This window comes from Sebastes fasciatus, chromosome 9, assembly GCF_043250625.1.
Source record: "Sebastes fasciatus isolate fSebFas1 chromosome 9, fSebFas1.pri, whole genome shotgun sequence".
NCBI lineage: Eukaryota > Metazoa > Chordata > Actinopteri > Perciformes > Sebastidae > Sebastes > Sebastes fasciatus.
Genome location: NC_133803.1, coordinates 23,433,299 through 23,450,650, shown reverse-complemented (window position 1 = coordinate 23,450,650; position 17,352 = coordinate 23,433,299). Strand labels below are relative to the sequence as shown.

Sequence of the window (17,352 nt, the reverse complement as noted above, 5' to 3'; positions counted from 1 at the left end):
TTTTCTGTTTCTCTTGTGTGCATCATTTTAATGTGTAAATGACAAACGGCATGAAAATCAAAATATCTTGCTTGCAGTTTTACTCAAAAATAATATAAGCAGTCGTGTTGTCCAATAAAGCGTATTTATGTGGAGCGTTCTGTGTAGCTCGTCTCTAATCATAGAGATTTTGTCCTCATGCAGACTGCTGCTCGCTCTTGTTTATAGCAGACAGCCCTGCGCCACTTTAAGATTCCAAGTCAGAGATACATATCGCAAGTCATCATTCTTTTTGCTGAAGGAAGCAATGTTGCTGACATTGCCATGTTGCATTAGAGTCACACCAAGAAAACAAGGGAGCATAATCTAGGACATGCTGTCTGGAATCATCCCAAACAACTTCAGATAATCGACTCTGAGCCGCGCAATTTCTTCTTCTCAGACGGGCCAAAGCTTTCAAACCAGCAGGATCACAAACCTACAACCCCTAGCAGCGAAAAAGGCAACCAGACCTCAAATCTCTGCACCAGAGAGTAGTGACGGATTTGGAGCGTCAGCCTCCCATCAGATAAACTGAGCAATTATAAGAAATTAAAACTGAAAATGACTCAAATGTTTTACACAAAAACAGGCCATAATTGCTATATTTCATTACCTCAAATATGCACTGTGATATGGCAAGAGACTGCAAACACTGCAGTGCAGCATGCTGGGTGCTTTGCGTCAGCAAAATGAGCATCGTGCTACCTTGGCCTCATAACTCCTGTTGAGGTGCCCTTGAGCAGAAACATTTGACACTAGTCTGCTCTGAGTGGAATTACTCAGCAGCCACCACTGGCAGACTGGTTGTGCTGGAATAAAGTGTTCACCGCAGTGAAAGAAACGCTCACCGCTCACCTGTCTTGCAGATGGGACAGCACTGATCCGGCTCGTACTCTGGGTCCACACACTCAGTCTGAGGGCAGGCAGCCACGGAGCACAACACCTCCCCGCTTGGCTCACACCGGCACTTCTCACACGGAGACACCTGGATGGCAGAGACGAAATGGTAATTAAAACCTTTATAAACAATTCACAGATACACGTACACAAAGACAACAAAGAGTCTTCCCCTCTTAATTAATTACTTGTTATCTTTGTCTCTGGCTCTTTGTTTTGTCTCTGTGTCTGTCTCTCTTTTTCCACTGTTCTCTACAGCTGTCTTTGTCTCTCTGACACATAATAAACTTTATTTACACACACAAACACACAAACACACACACACACACTCGCACCCGTCTGGCTTGTTTAATACAGTGTGCATTCAATGTCACAACGCTACATCTATGAGGAAGTCCCATCCTTCTAAGCTTCACCACCGATGAATGCCTCATTTCAAAGAGAGCCGAGTCGAGAATTGAACTTCACCATCCAATCGGGATATAGGAAAATCAATAGCAATGGGAAACAGGAGAAAGATGCTGCCAATTTTCTTGGTGCGTGAACAGAAACATTAGAAATGATGGGTTATCCAAGCGCTCCTGTAGTTCTGGAAATAGAACAAAATGTGGGACAAAAGCTGGGGCTGATAGTATACAGTTACATCCAGCTCCTACGTTCCCTGTGAAAGGCTTCATTTAGCAGCCACTTGTATGAAGCCACACACCTTTAATCTTAACAAGAGAGCAAAGGTTAATTCCACCAGCGTTGCTGTAGATTGCAGAGGCTTGCGCCTCCGCATGACACTCCACTGTGAAAAAAATGGAGCGAGGCAGCACTCAGTGCAATGCCCAAGAACTTAGCAATCAAGCATAAAAACCTGCCTGTTGCTTAGTTTCAAAGCACCCCCCTCCACCCCCCCGCCGCACAGCACAAAGGCTGACGTATGTCTCTTGTGAAAGTAGAGCTTTCTGTACATTTCCCTGAGCACAGACTTGACATTGAGCTGCCGGTAACACCGCGAGTAAGGAGGCGGAAAATGCCATATTAGCCTTAACCTCCTGCTGAGACACTCGCCAACATGAAGAGAGGCATTAAGCGCTGGTAAATGTAGACGTAACACCGAGACTGTGGTGCAATCCTGAGTCGAGCCTTTCAAAGAGGTGTCAGAAGATAAAACATTAAAGATCCGGCTGGTGTATCTCTGTGTCTCTTCACAAAACACCCACATGCAGCAGCGTGCTCTGCAGAGTTGTAACATTACTATAACTGCAACTCAATCATGTGCATCAACAAACTGAATATGGAAAGCACTGTGCTGAAGCAGGCATCGCTTAATTCAGCCTTCAGTAATATTCAGGCGTTGTGTGAGGAAAAAAAAAAAGACAAGTGCTGACCTTTGCCATTATAAATCTGCCTGCCTGCTCGCTTGCATGCTGTGAGGCAAGGTAACTAGTTTCTGTGTAGTGGCTGTGATAAACTCCATGGAGCAGCCGGGAGTGTTCTGTCAGCACTTCTTTCAACTTTGAGCATGTCAAAAATGAGTGAATGCAGTTAATGGGCTCACCTTAAACTCTTCCAGCGAGGCGTAGATCTTGCCCCGAAACTCGCAGTAGTTCTTTTTCTCCCTGCACATCGGGCAGCACTGGCTAGTGTCCACTTTAATGCAGCGAGGGTGAACCTTGGGACATTCGGGCTTGCTGCACAGAGGGCCCTCGTCTGTGCAGAGGCAAGGGCACGTCGAAGGGCCCGGGGTGAACTGATCGCCAATGGCGAACACAAAGCCGCTCTCATCCATGCAGCCTTTCCCCCTGTAGTCTGGGTAGGCGTACTCGTCGATGGCGTCCAGGGAGACGGTGACGTCACTGGTGGGGCCATCGTCTATTTGGTTCAGGCTGTTCTGTACAGTCCACAGCTCCTGGGTCTTCCCGCTCTTAGATCCTGAGCTGAGGTTCGTCCTGGCGCGGCTCACAGCAGTCCTGTTGGCGCCCAAAGCATTGATCTGAGCGCCGTATCCCAGCGGTTCCTCTAGGGCCTGCTCGTCCTGATGTTTGTCCTCCCTGGCTTGGGTCAACACTCTTTCCAGACGCTCTCGGCTCGCTGGTAAGGTCGCTATAGGGTTGCACTGAGCGCCGCTCATCAGGAACCCCAGAACAAAGAGAACTTCTGCTGTCATGGCAACGGAGTGCAGCATCTCTCCCCACCACCAGCGAGGTGGGAAAACACCTTGGATCACATAACACACTTCACATCTCAGGTGTGAGCCACTCCATCTGGAAAGAGAAAATTAAACTGGGGTTATGCGCTCAGTATTTTGTCACTTTTTTTCTCCCAGGTGTTGGGTTTGTTTCATTTAGCCTCTGGAGCATTGCACGAAATCTGAGCAAACATGAAGCAAACATCCCGCTGAGTGTGACGCTAGTCTGTAGGATCAGTGAATTGGATCATCAGGACAGCGAGTATTCATAGGGCTGTGTTAGGAAATCAATACTGCTTCTTACTGTAACACTTCCCTGCATCAATCACTTCCAGCAGTGACAGAGTAAGACGAAAATGGCCAAAGAAGGACCTGAATCTAACACTCTTAAGCTTCTGCTCTTCTTACGGAACAAAGAATCGGGATCAATGTCTGCTTTTTTTAAAAAATGAATCACAGTCAACTGTACAAAAGCAGAAATTGATTTGAAAATAGAACATAATTCCAGTCTGGAAAGATGAATCTACTCTATAGCTGACAGAAGAAGTAGCCATATCAATTTCTAAATGAAGCCAGATCTTTTGCAAAGTGCCGCGTGTGCATCCAAACTTTTCTCTAAAAGAAATTAAATAACTCATCGGTTTGTTTTAATCAAAAGTAAAAGCACATCACTTTCTTTTAGCACTGCGAGGAATCAATATACGACAGCTCATGACGAGTGAAATCTCAGGATCAGCTGCAGACGTTGCAGATACTGCACATTTTTTGTAAAATGTGTTTGTTTTTGTCTCTTGCTTAACTTGATTTACTGCGGCGTCTTGAAATTTCAGTTCTGCTTTGCTGCGTTCGGTGGCCTACTTCCATTCATCCGAATCTCACCCAATGTTCGGTGTCATCTCTGAGCTCTGTTTAACGGGCTGCAGCCGTGTTGACATTTATATTATTTGGAAAAAAGGTGAGATCACTCCGTATTGACTGACTCAATAATTAACTGTAAAGTCCTGTCGGCGCTGGCATAAGAATAATTCACCATATTGATTAATTTGTCAATGAACACAGCTAATTTCCAACAGAGTGATTGGGAGGACTAGACGTGAGGTGAAGAGCAACAAAGCGTTAAATAAGCAATCCCGTCTAGGTGTGTGTTAATACACAGGGAGAGCAGAGATAATGCCGCGACAACCAGCCGCATTAATTTCATCCAGCTCCAACTACGGAGCCTCTCTATATGTTTTAAGTCATGCATTTTGATATTCATGAATTCCTGATCCGTTCTGAGGGAAAGGGGCTGAAATTGACTGCTGGCATGCCAGTGGTATTTGTGCGGCGTTTTAGCTGAATTGCTATGTTTGAGGCAGAATCCTTGGAGCTGCTGTGGAACGGAGAGGAAGCAGAACGAGGTGCATACCGATAACGCTGCTGCAGCTGAGGGAGAGAGAGAGAGAGAGAGAGAGAGAGAGAGAGAGAGAGAGAGAGAGAGATGAGCCCAGGCCTCATTAGTAAAAGGACCTCATTTGGCTTTTCTCAGCCTCACCTCTCCACCTTAACAGCTGTTACTAGCTGTCGCACTGATACTGCTGCTGCTATGCTCTCCATCAGGATTGAGCTCAGGGTGGCCCTCAGGCTGGTTGTCAATTGGGCTCAAACTAGCCACAGCATCACAGCATCTTAAAGGCCTAGGCAGCCGATAGATCTATATTTTTCTCATTGTTAACAAATCCCATGGAAAAATCCCACCAAAACCAGCAACAAATTGATCCTACTAACAAGTACTATGTAAGTATATCCGAAGCCTAATTTAGCTTATTCCTCTGTGCCATAGAGCTCCACTGCTGTCAAAAACACATCAATGAGCCACACTGTTCCTGCATGTAGGCTACAATGTGATATTCCAATTGGCATAGGCTATATTCAGTAGTGTAGTCTCACAGATATACAGTATACCCATACTACCATACGATTTAGTATGCCAGAAAAAGATTTAGTATGTCGCACATTCCTATCACAACGTCCCGTGTGAACATGTAAGCGTTATTGAAATGCTACTACGAGGGATGTAATGTATTTTACAGAGTTAATTTGGACGTAAAACATCACAAAATAGTGCACTCTAGCCTTTAGCTAGCTAAAATAACTTTTAATAAATGTTAGCACCAGTGGGCAACCTCCACCTCATCAAGAGGCGACTCCTCTGGTTGCAAAAAGAAGTCTGATTGTTTAGAAGTCTATGAGAGATGAGCCTACTTCTCACTTGATTTATTACCTCAGTAAACATTGTAAACATGAGTTTATGGTCTCAATCGCTAGTTTCAAGTCTTCTTCAATACAGCATGATGTTCATTTAGTAAATTATGGTCCCATTTAGAGTCAAATAGACCATAAAGCAGGGGATGCTTTAGGGCGTTGCTACCTTGTGATTGACAGGTCGCTACCACCGTGTTGTCCGGTCTGGGTGTTGTCCGTGTTTTCATCTTACAACTTTAACTCTTTCACGGTGTGTTTTCAGTTCATGAAAGTTAATTATAACCTTTTTGGTCTCCTAAAAATGTCTTATTCAGCGTTCCGTTGTAGTTAGCTCCACCCTCTCGTATCGCCTCTGGTTGCAAAAAAACAAGATGGCAACGGCCAAAATATCGAAATGGCAGTCCACAGAGCGACGTCACGGTGACTACGCGCTCTTGTTATATAGCCTACAGTCTATGCCTGCTAAGCAGACTAATGTCATTTCAGATATAATATAGGGCACTATCCCTGTCTGTCGCTACATACTGTATGTAAAACCTGCTATAAAATCAGTCTGGATTTTAATGGAGATTTCTGCCAGCATTCAGTATCTTTTTATATATAAAAAGATACTGAATGCTGGCACAAAAATGCAGCTCCAGTGTATAAGTAATGGTAATCGCATCAGCTGTCAAAGTGACCAGACCTTCTCCAGAATAGGACCCGACTGCCAAATATTAAAAATTCCCCTTTCCTCAAATATTCCCGCACTGGCTTCAGAAAGCTTTATACAGCTGGATTTTCTGCACACAGTAAACAGCAATTATAACATAATAATACAGAAGACGATACCTTGGAATGGTACCTGTGCAGTAGCAGAAAATTATTATTATCTGCCATAATTGGCTAATTTCACAATAATAAAGTTGCATTTTGTTATTCTGCTCCACCATTAACGTTGCACATTTAAATGCTGACAGGCCCTGTGCTATTACTTTTTAGCACTGACGATATTTCCACTTTTCAACTGACGTTTAAATGTTGCAGTGGCTTCCTGAACTCGGTATTAGCCTCGGTGTTTGCCAGCAGGAGTGGGTTCAGTCATTATCGTCAGTGTGGATATAAACCCCTCTGTCAAAGGCCAAAGTTCTGTTTATATCTCAGACTAAATGTTGCAGTGGCTTAGGGAGAATTAATTGAAAATGTCTTATTCAGCGTTCAGTTGTACTTAGCTCCACCTTCTCGTGTCACTTCTGGTTGCAAAAAGAACAAGATGGCGACGGCCAAAATGCCGAACTTAATGCTTCAAAACCGTAGTCCACAAACCAATGGGTGACGTCACAGTGACTACATCCACTTCTTATATACAGCCTATGGTCCAACTGTAGTACTAAGCAGGGCCTATTCTGTTCCTATCAAGACAATAATAAGCAGTAACTTAGTAACTAGCCAGTTACAGTAGTGTTGGCTGAGCTCAGTTACACCAAGTTAAACACATACACCGTTCTACTGCTATAAATACTCTCTTTAGCATCAAATGTCTATTAATCCATTGTTGAAAATAGTCCCCCAACATTACTCTTAAATTCTGTTTGAGTGACTTTTGTTTAAACCTACTGCGCCCTGCTGCTTTAAGAAAATTCAGCACCTTCTTGAAAATAGAAACTACTATATTTGTGATCACTTTTTAAAGATTCACATCTTCAGCAGAAATTAATGGGCTCTGGGCTGAGTGCCACACAGCGGAGGGAAATCTCAAAGTACTGAGAAGCAGACCTGCACATTGTTAGTTTGGGTCTTTTCATGCATTTGTTGACAGTGAGACAAATATAGAAAAACTGCAGCCCTAACCTCTTTTAATATTCACTTTAAAATCCCATAAAAGCTAAATCTTTACGACCGTACGTTGATTCTCTGCATCTGCAGATTAAATGATGAGCTACATTCATTACATCCTAATGCCATCTTTAATATAGATCTCCTCTTTTCTAATTAATTCTCAGCCACACAGCAGCATGTGTGTCAACTTTTACAGGCTAGATTGAAACACATTTTTTGCTATAGCAATATATATATAGCATATGAAAAAAAATGTTAAGATGGCTTTGTGGATACTTTTTCACACCGCTTCTCAGGTTCAAGCGATTGCAAACTTTCTTAAATTTATAGTGTTGCATATAAGCCATTTGGTGAAAGGTCGTGGATTTATCTTTGCCCTACAGCCGTGCAGAGAATTCCCTTTTTTTTTTGCTTCACTGCTCTATCTTGAATACATGCAGAGCCACTCTGGCTGGAAATAAAAAGCATAACTATGAACCGACATAAAGATACAATACAGTCTCCAAACATCTCTGCAGCATAGGGGAGAAGCTTGTGTTATGGACTATTACACAGACAAATTATGAGAATTAATTTGAGTGTAATGAGCTCATAATATGTGATAAACTGCAGCCACGGTTCTGTAAAGTCTCTTGTAGGATCAGAACATGTTGTAGAAACAATCTGTTTTTACCAACAACAGATTCATAAACTTTGCTGACCTGAAACGGCCCGTGCTCTGTAAAACTTTATACTGACAACTAGTTGCAGCCATCAATCATTCAGCAGCATACCAGAGTTTATATAAGCCAACATCACTGAGTTCATTCACACTTCTGACACATTTGAACACCCACTTCAGAGCAAAAATCAGCTCTGCGAGTGGAAAAACAACTCTCCAATTAACACTTGTCAGCTCCAAACAATTATGACTGGAAAACAAACACTTATTAACGCTGGAAAATTAGCTGTATATATTTTTGTCTTGAAGAACAGTCACCTTTTTTAACCGCAACCAAGCTGAGCGGTCATCATGTGGTTTCCCGGTTTCTGCATCTGTCTGGAAAGAACTCAAATACTGAAGCTATTACCAAGTGACATGAAGTGCTAAAATGGCATATAAGTCCAGCCAAAATGGTTAATTAAAAAATATATATATATATAGGAACAATATTTTTAAAAAAAACAGTCACATTCTTGTGAGTTTTAAAATGCAGTTTGTACTGCACTGTAATGGTCTAGTTTTGGGAACCAAGCAGAAATTATCCCGTGGTTAAACATGCATTATAAAAACAGCAATAAAGCCTAGACCTCCACTTAGCTCTGCTGTTGTGCTGCGTTGTAATCTAATGTTGTTTCTTTAATTGATTTTCGGTTAATAAATAATGATGCAAGCAGAAGCTGTGAGAAGTGATGTAGTGTAAACTGGCTAACACCCGGGAGTAACATATACATTTTAAATATATATATTACCACAGCATCTGTGCTCATATCATCAAAGTTTAATGATGGAGGGGCACAAGAGTTTAAATGAACTGAGTTTCTAATCCTCCATCGAGCCATGGAGTCAGCTATACGGTCAGAGCTCAGAGCAGCGATGTGAAAGATGTCAGTTCAAACCTGACAGGTCGAACAGCGGGAAGACCTCCGCTGGAAACTCAACAGCTGAGGAAAGCTCCTATTATTTCCACGAAATACAATATTACATCATTAGAAGTCAGTATCATTAAGGAAAACAATCCTTCAGTGAGTAATAAATTAACTAGTGTTAGAATTACAGACGTGCTTGTGTACAGTATGTACTACTGTGATATACCGGTATTGGCTGCAAGCCGGTCTCAAGAGAAGGTGTATAATAGCATGACATTACACGGACATTCTGCATGTCATTAGGACGCATTTTAGGCTTTTCATGCGTCATTTGTACGCCACACAACAAATCTACGGTAACGTCCGCAGTTAGGTTTAGGCAACAGAACCGCTTAGATAGGTTTAGGAAAAACGTCATGGTTGGGCTTAAAATAAGTACGTAAATAAAGTAAAATACATACGGAAGCAAAATAACATAAATACAGAAAACACGTCACTAACGTAACTTAAAACACTGGTCTAAAACAGCGGTCTCCTGATTAAAAGTTGTGTGTTTGTTGGATCCATCCACCTCCCCACCCACCCATCATAAGCAGTCTTTTTTGCTTTTTATTCTACGTCACTAGCTCTGAGCGTAGCATATTTACACAGATGCATTTCCATTGCAGTCAGTTCAGACTACATGGCGTACAAATGACACGCCAAACGCAAGAAAGCTGTTCTTATTGCACACTAAATTCCTTGCGTATTATCATGGCATTCATACGCCTTTTGCTGCAAACAGGCTGGTTATTGACGATAACCGTGATATTTAAAAACAAAATAATGATATCATGTTAATAATACACATGTGATAAGATTGGGAAAATAATCCAACGCCTCTTAAATTATTTTATATAGACAGTTGGTTACAGACTCTCCACCTCCTTACACTACACATATTTTGAGTAGGGCTGCACAATTATTTGAAATTTTATCAAAATCGTCATATGGCCTACTCAAATTTTTAAATCGCAGAAGGCACACTATTTGTTGAAGGCAAAATGTGCGTCAAAATAGCATTTTAAATTAAATGTTGTCGTGCTGTAGATATGTCCTGGCCTACACATCATATTCTACAGACTTTAGAAAACATATTTGTTTGATACAGATCCCCGCAAAAATTACACCATTATAATTTTAACGTTTTTCAATGAAAGTAATGATGTAAAAACAATCATTCCTATAATATCGCAAATCATATCGCAATTGCAATATCAGTCAAAATAAACGCTATTAGATTTTTTTCAGAATCGTTCAGCCCTAATTTTGAGTGTAATTCATTGCTAAAACAAGAGACAAAATGCACAATAAACAAAGTTAAAGATGAATTTCACTGATAGCATCATTTATATTTTCTAGGGCTGTCAATTGATTAAAATATTTAATCAGAAATTAATCACACATTTGTTATCTGTTAAAAATGTACCTTAAAGGGAGATTTGTCAAGTATTTAATACTCTTATCAACATGGGGGTGGACAAATATGCTGCTTTATTCAAATGTATGTATATATTTATTATTGGAAATAAATTAACAACACAAAACAATAACAAATATTGTCCAGAAACCCTCTGCATTTAGCATAAAAAATATGCATGTGATTATCATAAAGTGGGCATGTCTGTAAAGGGGAGACTCGTTTGTATCCATAGAACCCATTTTCATTCACATATCTTGAGGTCAGAGGTCAAGGAACCCCTTTGAAAATGGCCATGAAAGTTTTTCCTCGGCAAAATTTAGCACCAGCTTGGAGCGTTATTTAACCTCCTTCGCAACAAGCTAATATGACATGGTTGGTACCAATGGATTCCTTAGTTTCTTATAGTTTCATATGATACCAGTGTCTTCACTCTAGCTTTAAAACTGAGCCCGCTACAACCTAGAAATTGCAATTTGCATTAATCCATTAAAGAAATGATTGGCGTTGAAACAAATTTGCTTCACCATATTATTATCACGTTAACTTTGACAGCCCTAAGTTTGTCAAATTTTCTGTAGATATCGCGATAATATCGTTATCAGGAATTCTTTTGGCCATGATAATCGTGTAGTGAAAATCTGACATTGTAACAGCCCTAGTACTGTATGTACATTATATAGTGCCTTCTGTTTGGTTTTTAACAGACCAAAACATACTTGGTGACTTTTCCTAATTCTATGAGAAATGCTATAAACATTATTTTTCTCAGAGGCTCAAACATGGTTAAATACAACATATTTGTATCTGCTCTATACTTGTGACTGGAGTTGACAGTCATTTTTATGCAGCACCACCTTCCCAAATCACAAATAGGTGTGCTTGTATTGATGTTATTGGAGTTTCATAAGTTTGTTCATAAGTAATGTCACTATGTAGGACGGGTGATTTGTTGAGCAAACAAGGGAATATACTATTTGTTCATGCATAGCCCATTCAACGTAAGATACTTATAATAACAATACTTTATGCTCATTTCCTTACATTGTCACATCCATCAAGTGTGCAAGCTAAGCTTGTGGCACGGAGAAGAGTTACCACTTCAATAAAGCCATTAAAAAGACATTATTCATATTTTTACACCCCAAACAACAAGGAAGTAAAGCCAACGCCAACAAAATACATATCAGACACAAATATCCGACCTTTGCCCGGCAATGTTGTCATTTCAGATATAATATAAGGCACTATCCCTGTCTGTAGCTACATGAGCAGTATGTAAAACCTGTAATTAAAATCAGTCTGTATTTCAATGGAGATTTTGTGCCAGCATTCAAACATACTGAATGCTGGCACAAAAATGCAGCTCCAGTGTATAAGTAATGGTAATCATATCAGCTGTCAGAGTGACCAGACCTTCTCCAGAATAGGACTCTGCCAAACATTAAAAATTCCCCTTTCCTCAAATATTCCCGCACTGGCTTCAGAAAGCTTTATACAGCTGGATTTTCTGCACACAGTAAACAGCAATTATAACATAATAATACAGAAGACGATACCTTGGAATGGCAACTTTGCAGCAGCAGAAAGTTATCATTATCTGCCATAATTGGCTAATTTCACAATAATAAAGTTGCATTTTGTTATTCTGCTCCACCATTAATGTTTCACATTTAAATGCTGACAGGCCCTGTGCTATTACTTTTTAGCACTGACGATATTTCCACTTTTCAAATGACATTTGAATGTTGCAGTGGCTTCCTGAACTCAGTATTAGCCTCGGTGTTTGCCAGCAGGAGCGGGTTCAGTCATTATCGTCAGTGTGGATATAAATCCCTCTGTCAAAGGCCAAAGTTCTGTTTATATCTCAGACTATTGAACGCAGCCGGTTTGACCACTGAGGTGCAGCAACAATGATTAATCAAGCAAGCAGAGACTGAACCTGGCTGTTAGTTCACGGTTCAATGATGCTCACCATCACATTGATTTATGACTCATAAATTATTGTCGTTTTCATTACCCAGCAGAGCGAATAAGGCCCGTAAGTCTTGACACAACAACCTGAGCTCGCAGTGAAATTTGAGCTCCACCTTGACTAATAAGATACTGTTATTCATATAGATTGAATTGGCAGTGCTTCAATAACTCAAAGCGTGGCGGTTCAGATGTGTTAAGGTTGACCTGCCTCTCGCTTTCCTCTTTGATGTCACTCAGAGAGGTTTCTTCCAGGGAGGTTGATAGCTGTTTCACTCACACAATAATGCTATAAATAGGGCCAAATGTACCGAGGCAGCTCTCTCATCTCCAGGAATTTTCCACACATGAGCCTTGTCTGTTTGTTTATTTCTAATTATCGTTTGGTCTTAATAAATGTGCAGGAATATTTGCAAATTTGATGTGCCTGAAAAGCTTCACGGTGGCAGAAAGTGATAAGAGAGAAAGTGGTGAGATTGACAGCATCCTTCTTGTCTTGATTTCTGTTAACGTGTACACAGTTTAAAGTCTGACAATGAGCCTCAAAAACAAGCACATTGTCTTAGAGGATAAAACTCCTGTGATGCACCCTCTGTAAAATCAAAACTGGATGTCATTGAGAGGAAAACCATCTCCTCGGGGTTGGAATTAACTCAGACAGACAATATGCCCTCGCCTGCCGTGTGCACTTCATTTATAGCACATTACAGATTCTCCTCGTTGCACTGCCCCCAACATCCCAACATGCCATCGATGGCACACGGGGAACGCAACAATTTACTCTGAGGTCTACTTCAATTTATGACAAAGCAGATCATGGGGGACAAGACGTGAAATGTTTAGACAGCGTTGGCTAGTAGGCTTGGATCTGACAGGGCTGAGAAAGTATTGAATTAATGATGCCACATTTGAGAAGCTCATTTTTATACAAATAAACAGTGTGAAATGATGAAATCCAATTAGAGCAATAAGGGACACTGAGGCCGGATCCGAGAGTATTAAGCCATCTGCCAGTGAGTACAGATTGCTGCAGGGCTGCCTAATTGAATTTTATCCTCCGACTGTAAATCTTATACGAGTGACCCAAATCAGAAGAAAGTTTGCCTAAACGTGCCAACGCAAAAGCGACAGCCCTTGCAAAACTGTCACATGATTTTAAGATTATGTGCTGTGGAACAAGGTGAGAATTTGCTCATACACACAAAGCCCTGCCAGGAGAAGTCTGGAGCAGAGAAATGCATTAAGGAGAAGAGTGGAAATCAAGCTTGATATGTTTTTTTTATTACTCACATGAACAAGACAAGATGATGATGATGGCTTTCTTCTGTCAGAGATGTGACATTTTAATAAAAATGTGAATTAATCTCAATTTAGCACTGAAAGACAAACAGCTATACTCTCAGAAAAAGCATCATTCAACCAGCTACTTTGCTGGACAGTGAATGTATGATAAAATGAAATGATAAATACATTGTATTATGTGTTAGAGGCTGTGTAGACTGGATGTTGCATCCCAGGCAGAGTCTCTGTGCAGTGCACTAAAATCCTCTCTGATGCCTCTTAGAGCAGCCTCAGTCCTCTTTACATGAAAATACCAACACAGTTCACTTAATACATGAAGCCTCCACAGGTGCAACATCCTTCTCCTGCAGGTTTGAACAATCTGCATCAGCTCATTTGCATTTAAAAGCTTTTTGTGATGGATGCAATTTAATTTCCATGCATGCACTAGTGGCTTTATACTGTCTCTGAGTGAGTGAGTGAAATCTTAAAATGAAATTTCATGAGGAAAAAACAGTTAAGTAAGTTGATGTGATTAAATGTATTACACATGCACAAATCAAAAAGGAGCATGCAACAGTGTTGTAAATCACCTGTGATGCTCGGAGTCTGATGAGGTTGAGACGCAGCCGTCGGACAGCAGGAGAGGAGAGCCACGACAGCAACAAATGATGTGTTGGTTGTTGGTGAAGAGATGGAAACTGACGCTCGTTAAGCCAGTCAAATGCACAGTTTCCCCGGAGGATGCTCGCAGGTCATCGGCGTGTCTCTGCTCAACTTTACACCACCACAGTGTGATGAGAGATGAGAGAGAGAGAGAAGAAGCGCTCCTTCTCCGTGTCCTGCGCTCCAGCCGCTGCAAGAGGCGCTCCGGCAGCTACTGATGCTGCTGCTCCACACTGGCACTTTATTTCTCACGGTGACAAGAAAAATAAATAATTTAATAAATGAGTTGAACTGAAATGAGTTCAGCCTCTCGGCCGCTAGATGGAGCAGTTTAAAACGAGTGAGGAACAACAGGCAGTCAATTAGAGAGGTGTCTCAGGTCGGTTCATGCGGTTCACTCTCTGCTGTGATTAACGACTTGACTTCATTATCTGGAAGAAGGAAGTCGTTTGGTCGCTGTAATGTGTGTTGCTGAATGAGGAAAAGACTACAGCACATTAGCCTATATAGCTGCTATACACGAGGAGGGATGTCAGAATGTAGTGTAACCTATTCATTATGGTTAATGTAACAGAAATAGTCTAAATGAAGAGTTAACTGGAGAATAAAATGATCAGAGGCTGGCAGATCATCAATCTAAATCCTCTCTATGGTCCTGCATATTAAATAATGGTCGAAAGCTTTAAAGCCTTCTCTGCACTGCCAGCAATGAAATGAAATGACGACTTGTGTCTATATTTTTTAGCCTATTTATGTCGCATCTTAGACACATAAATATACATATATAAATACATATACTGTATATATACATACACATAAATGTATATTTGTGTATGTATATATACAGTATATATATATATATGTAGATATATATACATATATATATGTGTGTGTGTGTGTGTGTATATACACACACACACACACACACACTCACACACATACATATATATATATATATATATATATATGTGTGTGTGTGTGTAATATGTATGTGTGTATATATACATATATGTATATATACAGTATATACATGTATAAATACAACGAGATAATCAATGTTATTCACTTCACCTGTCAGTGGTCTTAATGGTGTGGCTGATCGGTGTAGATTCAATATAAATAGGCTATTTATATATATTTATTATAAATATATATAACTTTATATATACACACACATATATACATATATCAATAGTGTATTTATATTAAATCTAATATATACATGTGTATATATATATATATATAACTTTATTAGGCCTATTTTGATTTTCGCTAGGCTACTCTATAAGCTACCTCTGCTCCAAAAGGTTTAAGAGGGAAATACTGCTTCTTACTTAACTATATTTATCTGACAGCAGCTATAGTTACTTTTCAGATAAAGAAAGCGTGTACAGCCATGCTAGCAGCTCTCTGAAGAAGTAGGCTACTTGTTCATCACCAGGCTAACATGCTAACATAGTGATAAATGTTAAACAGGTAATGTTTACCATGATCACGATCTTAGAGCTCAGCATGCTAATATTTTTTTAATGAGCACTTAACACAGAGTACAGCTGAGTCTGATGGGAATGTCATAAGTTCGGCAGGTATTTAGTCATAAACCAAAGTTGGACAAATACATATTTTGACCTGATGATGGCGCTAGAGGAAAAGTCAGGAGAGTCAATTCATCCTCTGGGGACCATGAATGTCTGTACAAAATGTCAAGGTCATTTTTTCCAGTTGTGGAGATATAGAGATAAAAATTTGAGAAAATAATATCATGCAGTGTTATAGAATACATTAAACCACCCAATGGTGATAAAATAACAGTATCCATCAGTAAGAATAATCCAACCGTATGATATAAATTACCTGTCGTGTAGCTATACTTTTACTTTTATTCTGGCTATATATTTAACATTGTGGTATTTCTACTTTTACTTCTCCCACCTCTGGTAGAATGATAACTGTTAAAACCCACAAATTCACAAAAAAAGTACTGAGGACATGACCTCAGTGTGCAGCCCTGCATGCAGATATGGAGATATACACAGACAACCTACAGCACAACCGGTTAAGAAACTTCAGTGCTCTCAAAGAGACAGAAGCCTATAAATAGCCTACTATAAAAAATATTATAGGAATGCAATAGATAAAAAAAACAACACAATGTAAGGTGTCCAAAACTATGTCACAAAAACATGACAAGTTCCTTTAAGAGCATAGTAGTGTGTAGATTTTAAATACCATAAACCCACAGTTATGAGTTAGAGTATATTATGCTTTATGATAACAACACTGGCCTATATAAAACAGTGGAAATCTACTGCAGGAATAGCCAAAGTAAGGCACCACAGACATGCCAGTCTGTCCCTAGAGGAATATATTTAGAGAGCTGCTGCAGTGATTTCTCATCAGAGATTGAGTGACAGTCCTGCCTGCCAATTTACCACAAACTATCAAATGGTTATTCACCTAAACAAACATATTCATTTACTTATTTACCTCTAAATTGCTTTTTCAAAACTGCATGATGGCAGCAGCGCGCTCCACAAAATGGGCCCCTCACTCCTGCCACTGTGTGTCAGGTTGAAAAAGGAAATCATTAATATAGCATTAGAAGCTGGCTGTGAACTCATAACTGCCCTGGGCACCCATCAGCAAACATGCAGTACTGTTCTCTGCTGCTACACCTTCCCCGAGGTTCAAATGTCATCCTTCACTGTCATTACATTTTCTGCACCCATTAACTATTGATTATCTCCACTTCGGCGTTTCGAGGCCTCCTGTGGAAGCGACCCACATGGCTCGCTATCCGCAGAACAGAAGTGCCCACCTCCTTTTAAAAGAGGGGGAAGTCAGAGTCACAGAGGGGCGAAGAGGGACAGACCTACCTGCCCATTAGCACTAGGCTTGAGCGGACAACTGAAGGTTAAGTTGTTCTTTTCTGGGACCCCGTGAGAATTTTTGCCACAACATTGAATATTTACTGTGAGGTTAGTATGAGTTTGCCTCTGTTTTTCAAGGGAGTGCAGGTCGAAAAGTTTGTTTGGGCAGCAGCTTTGTGCCCTCTGCCATCAACAAACTGCATCCATAATACCGCAGACTAACTGCTAGTGCAGGGTTGTCTTTGTGTACCTGCCAAAAACAAATATCTGTGTGTTGCCAACTGCTAATGGCCGCTGTTACTGCGCTGTATACTTTTATATATTTCAGTATCACTGCTGTTTAATGTTTAACATGTCCAGGCTGTAGATGCACATCT

General features: G+C 40.4%; 1 protein-coding gene across 1 annotated transcript in view; it reads right to left on the bottom strand.

Annotated features, from left to right (window-relative positions):
* vwc2 (von Willebrand factor C domain containing 2) overlaps window positions 1-14,364 on the bottom strand; it is a 29,440-nt gene extending 15,076 nt beyond the window's left edge. Inside the window, exons 1-3 of the mRNA XM_074646820.1 lie at window positions 14,033-14,364; window positions 2,465-3,170; window positions 877-1,006 (exon numbers count right to left, since the gene is read on the bottom strand). Coding sequence (XP_074502921.1) covers window positions 877-1,006; window positions 2,465-3,091 — 757 coding nt within the window. The 5' untranslated portion in view covers window positions 3,092-3,170; window positions 14,033-14,364. The remainder of the gene's footprint in view (window positions 1-876; window positions 1,007-2,464; window positions 3,171-14,032) is intronic.
* Between the last annotated feature and the right edge of the window lie 2,988 nt (window positions 14,365-17,352).